Genomic DNA, 6000 nt, shown 5'->3' on the forward strand with positions numbered 1-6000 from the left:
CTACTGGTAGGATTCCACAACCTTCTTTCTTCCATCTGGCTTAAGTAACTGCCATGAAGGTAATCTAGCAAGACCGATATGTACATATAAAAAGTCAACAAGTTTCACAAGACCTGCGCTTTCACGTAACACAATGAGCCTTTTGTCTAAAACAAGATGAGAGGAACAAAGTAAAAATGCATTATTTTATCCAGTCCTCAATAGTTTTATCCTGAATGCTATTCTACATGCTGTAATATGCACAGGTAAAGCATGCCTTGAAAACAGCCTTGGAACAATAAAGAATTTTATTACAAATCAAGCAACTCACCAAATCAATTATCAATATCTATTTCTCAATGTGCTCACGCACTATACAGGTTTGGTTACTTTTAAGATTAATCTTTCCATCAATTACTTAAAGAATTGGTTTGTTTTTTCCTTTAGCTATTGTAAACAACACTAAGTATTCCTAATACAAAGCTACTAAGTTTGTACTAGTGTGATTTCTTTTTCCTTCATAAATGATCAGCGATTTGATAGCAATCTTACCTCCAACCTCTTCTTAATTAGCAGGGGGTTCAAGAGACCCCAGTAGATAAAAACACTCCCAGAAGAAAAGCAACTAAAAATATTGCCTCAGTACCAAACTAAACGCTTTTTAACTAGATCACTTGCCAGTTAAAACAGACTCTTTCTTACAAGGGTTTTTATAAGACTTCTCTCACCCCTCATCAAAAAACGTGATTTAAACATATCCCATAACTGACTACCAACACCTCTGATAACACTACTTGACAAAAGAACTAAACTTAGCGAGAATGCTCTCCAAGCTATGCTTTTCCACCTGAATGAAGGTGGAACCTCAAACAATGGAGGATCTGGCTACTCTGATGCTGGTCTACCTTGGATACCACACCGTCCATGTGGACATGGCCTGCCGTAGGGAGCTCGGGAATGGCCCAGCACATACAGAGGTCATCAGGAAAAAAAGCACACGCGAGAAAGTGGACCGACTTTTCACCATTGCACTTACCTGCTGCATGCACAAAGTATGCCAAATATAAATCGAGTTCCTTAACAGAAACCCCTATGTGATGGGGCTGGACACAGAGCCCTGGATTAGAGCACTGCGGGGACTTTACAAGGCGCTCGCCATCAGTACTTTCAAGCGGAATACCTTTAAATAAAATCACCATAACAAGGTCCAACCTCCAGACTTTATCTGCCTGGCGGAGGCAGTCAATTCTTCGCATCTTGCCTTTCTGGTCTGGGTTGGAAAGAACACAACACGGAGGCTTTTTCCCTGTGACTGTAAGAACAAAATCCTCTCGGTACTCAGGTCGGATATCTTTCCGCAACTTGGCCAGAAGTCGAGATGCCCACTTCTGCTTGACCTCTGGTTTTTCACTTAGCAACTCATCCTTCACGGCTCTCTCTTCTTCTTTTGACATACGCTTTTCATGTTTTTTGAAGTATTTTCGTTTTCGGGCCTGCAGGTTGAACCATGTGTAGGCGAAGGCTCGGACGTGGGGCAGAAGTGCTTCGATGAAAGGATGAAATTCATCCTGAGGAAATGAATGAAGACAAAAATATAACTATAATGAAAACAAAAGGCAACAACGCTTCTTCAGGTGTTCACCTTTAAAAAAATATATCCTTATTTCACTTGAAATTTGATTCAAGCATTATGTTACCAAAATCATACATGGGATCCCTTTGGGAAGTCCAAGGGGGGGAAAAAAATTCATCGCTATCATGTCTCACAATCTTAAAGAAGAAAACCGTTAAAAAGTAAAAAATGTTTTGTTATGTTCACGGAAGTGTACCAGGTTCTATTGTCGGGCCTAGGTCCCAGATTCTTTAGACAGTAAGTGAAGTTTATCGAAATGTTTATAACAACATATAATCTTAACCCTATTTCAAGGAAGGCATATCTAATTTTGCTCCAGCCTTGACCTCACTACTTGTAGTACAGCCAGGGCTCGGCGGCCAGATTGGCAAATCCTAAACATTTAGATGCCAGTCAATGTTTATGGAAGTCTAGGAGCAAAAATCATCTCTACGATCAATGGAAACAAAGACTTTCCCCTCTAAAAGTAGACTCTGATGTAGACTCTGATCTGTTTCTTAGTCATTTTGGTAACATCTAATTCCTTTCTAAGTATTAGTTACACACAATTTTTTTTAGTCAAAAACTTAGAAAAATTTGGCAGGTCCATATACAAAAGAAGAGATGGATTTGATATTCACCAGACTAAAATAAAAGATCTATGTTCAAGACATAATTGCTGATATTATAGAAATGAAACAAAACGGGGAAAAAAGGGGAAAAAAAAACAAAGAAAAGCGTACAAGCCAGATAGTAAAGAATGCGTCACTGTGACAACACAGTTGCAACTAAACACATTCAATTTACTGATGTGATTGTGAAATACCTTCAGTAATAATCATTCCGAAAAAACAGAATACTCATTCAAATTTTGAAAATAGTATTTCAGGCTTTTTCTCACAGAGAAACAGGGAACCTGGTATATTCAATGTTTACGAGACTCCCGGGAAACCCTCATGGTTGCCTCTTAAAATCCAAGTAATTTGAAAATAAAATTGAATTTAAAACATTTAAATTTTCTTACTGTTTTATGGAAAATGTTTGATTCTTTTACTTGACATTTTCTTAGGAAGTAGAAATATAAAATTAAAGAAAAATTAAACAGTAACTCCACAAAGCTTTCTGAGTACATCTAACTTTTGATTAACCAACCCACAGTAATCTTACTAATCTTAACTTCTCTCCACCGCACAACCCTCCCCCCAAAAGTTAAATTATTTACTTTCAAATAAATGAGAATAAGAAAACCAAAGAGATATTTGATGACTTTTTTTAAAAGGGTGTAGGACAGACAAATATAAAATGCATTCTTTTTTGGTTTGTAATATCCATCTAAATATATTTTGGAGGCACAAGTAACTGTAATGTCCAAAATATTATTACTATTAAAGCAATTATTAATTTTTAAACGTTCAAATATAAACTGAGTGCTTAAAATTGGTGAAATACTTTAACAATCAAGCCTGTTAAAATATTGTAAGTTATAATCAATCACTTAAACACTACATATGACTTTTTTTTAAAGTAAGGTTATATTAATATAATACACACTAAATCATTTCAATAATCAACATTTTTTTTTTCCTCTCTCAACAAATTTCAGGCTCCGTATTTCAAGTTTAGGTTTGAAAACTGCTCTTTTTCAATAAAAGAATCCAAAAGAGAAGTCAGCTTTCACAACACATGTGCATTCTTTAAGTGGAGAAAAAAACAGAGAAAAATACAAGAATTCTATTATTCTTCCCCATACACCATTAGCACTTTAAAATTTCTGATGTTTGAGAATCTTTCCTATTGCCGTACTTTAGAAGAGAGAAATAGGGTGGGGGGAGCATTTTTCAAGTCACAGTTTATCTATAAGGTATACGCCAAACAGCAAAGCATTTAAACATTACTAAATTCTGAGCTCATCCTTGAAATGCTCTAAAATACATAAATTTGGGGTTTGAAACAGTCCTTCACATTGACTGATTTTCTTATATACACAAGATATGCTAGGGACCAAGGCTCTGTGGAATTATGCAAAGAACGCCCGGAGTCTACCTTAACTACAAAGTGAGCTTTCACCAAAATGAGGATTTCATTTTAAAGTCTCAGCCCCATTTGAAAATGCAAAGAATAACTTAGCTCCAAACAATTCATATTTATGTCAAAACCTTGTCATATTAAAGAGCTTTATTAATGATGATAAACATTTAAAATAAACCTTCTAATGTGACATTTAAGTGTTCGAAGATACTCCCAATATGCTTCTCAGAGAACTGCGAACTGCGTGCATTCGTGTTCAAAAGGATTTTGTTTACCTGCCAACCAACTGCCCATATATCTCATCATAAAAATCCTTAAATGAGGCCAACTATCTCAACTAATCATTAAAAATAATCTAAGTTCCCAGTTTTACATCAAAAGTATTTACAAGTTATTACTCCCCAAAGGCTTTAAGAATGTGCCAATAAAAGTGCACAATATTTTGTATGACTCTTAACTCACATACACAAGGAAAGGGCTAGTTATACTTCTCAATGCACAATTAGAAATATTCCAGAACATCAAAACTAAAGAACATCATTCACTTGCAGGAAATGCCCAGGCACAGCATAAATTAGTTTAAAAACAAAACAGTATGCCCTTATAAAGCATGTTGTTGCACATATCGCCATAAGCTATATAATATTTCAAAATATTCAAGAGAAAACAAAGAATATTTTACGTTATGTACTCAGTGAGAAAGTTATGGGCCACCGATAAAAACAAACCTGAAAACCTGTTTCAAAAGTGGTAGGACTTTGAATCAGCATCTTCAACGTTCATCTGTTTGTAAGTAAGCCAAGTTTCGGAACCACGGAATGCTGATATTTTTGGAACTACTTCTTTCAAAGGTTCACCTATAAATTTCTACTGTTACCGTTCTATGACCAGGTACATGATTTGGTTAAGATGTGTCCACATGGATTAAAATACGATGTCTGGAATTTTCCTGATAAAGTTTTTTAAAAATTGCACACGTATATGGATTTTATTCTTTCATTTAGAGTAATTTTTATCACTGCGCTTTACTGGACTTTCTTTAATGACCAATAAACTACCGAAGTTTTTCTTTTTAAAGCTGGCTCTAAAGCTTTATAAATATTCCGGCAAGTTAAATAAATTGTGAATCAATTTCTAAAAGAAGAACTCATAAAATATATGGCCCTCGTTCACTATTTAGTGTACATTTTCTTTACAAACTGTTACACTAAGTAAGCGTTTCTCTTAGTGGCGTTTCCAGAAGAAGGCCTACTAAATGTCACTGCCAAATAGGTTTAAAAAAAAAAAAAAAAAACTTCTTTCTTAATGTGATAATAGCTCATGAACCAAAAGAATCCAACTTTGTTAAATACCTGACTATGCCCTGGGCCTGCATGGGTACACAGGTATCCTCATGTATGCACCATCCCAAAATACAAATTTATCTATTGAGAGCTCACTGGCGAAGACGCTAATGTGTCTGCTAAGGTCCTTCCCCACTAGGGCAGCACACTGGTATTATCTACCAGTTCTACGTGTTGCAAACTTTTGCCAGCTAGAACTTCAGCCTTTGAATCTCAGCATTTTCACTGTAGTCATAACTCATTCAAATTATCTTACACTTTGCATCTTATCCATATGCAATTGTGAACCTTGCCAAAACTGGTTGGAAAAGTTTCATTCCATACTTCCACGAGTTACTAAAATAGGAACTTTGGAAGTTTGTTAGGGAAAAATAAAAAACTTTTACAATAACTAAAAGCAACTGCTATCCATTATTAATTCTAGGCCTAAATCCCAAACAGACCATTTCAACATAGAAGATGCATTTAAGAGTCTTCTGAGATCAAATAGCCGGTAGATAACTGTTAGATATTGCAATAAGAAGGCATGTCATGTGGGAAATAAATCCATAAACTAGAGAGGAGAGAAAAAACTATGGATACTTTTTAGTCTTCCAGAAAGTATTCTGGTTAAACCGTTATCTCCTGCTAAATGAAAGCAAGAGGTGGTAGCAGGTTTTTGAAGGGAGTGGTGAATAAACATTTTATATGAAGCATACAAACTTCATCTAGGTGATTAATGGTCAGATCGCAATGTACCAAAACAGTATGAAGGCTCACACTTTTCTTCAAAAAAATTTTAGCGCAAAATCACTTTAGCTTCATGCCTTTTACTCAAAGAAAATAAATAATATATTCAAAAGGGACCAAACTTGGGGCCGTGAAGTAGCAATATTTTGCCTGGGGGTGGTGCAGACAAGGGAGGGATGGAAAGGGAGGGCATGCAAAGGAGAGGCGCTGGGGCGACAGAGACCCACGCTCCGAGTTAGGTCGGAGGGAAAAGTTGCCCCCGTCCTGTGCGCCGGGCGGCCCGAGTCGCGCGGCAGCAGCGGGAGGCGG

At 36.3% G+C, this 6000-nt stretch overlaps 1 protein-coding gene across 5 annotated transcripts in view; it reads right to left on the reverse strand.

Annotated features, from left to right (window-relative positions):
* The window catches only part of NFIA (nuclear factor I A), a 394786-nt gene that overhangs the window by 386973 nt on the left and 1813 nt on the right, over window positions 1-6000 (reverse strand). For all 5 annotated transcript variants that reach the window (XM_029227546.1, XM_029227547.1, XM_029227549.1 and 2 more), the window contains exon 2: window positions 1016-1547. In XM_029227546.1, coding sequence (XP_029083379.1) covers window positions 1016-1547 — 532 coding nt within the window. The remainder of the gene's footprint in view (window positions 1-1015; window positions 1548-6000) is intronic.

Source organism: Monodon monoceros, unplaced genomic scaffold (assembly GCF_005190385.1).
Source record: "Monodon monoceros isolate NGI ecotype Baffin Bay Population unplaced genomic scaffold, NGI_Narwhal_1 Super_Scaffold_18, whole genome shotgun sequence".
Classification (NCBI taxonomy): Eukaryota; Metazoa; Chordata; class Mammalia; order Artiodactyla; family Monodontidae; genus Monodon; species Monodon monoceros.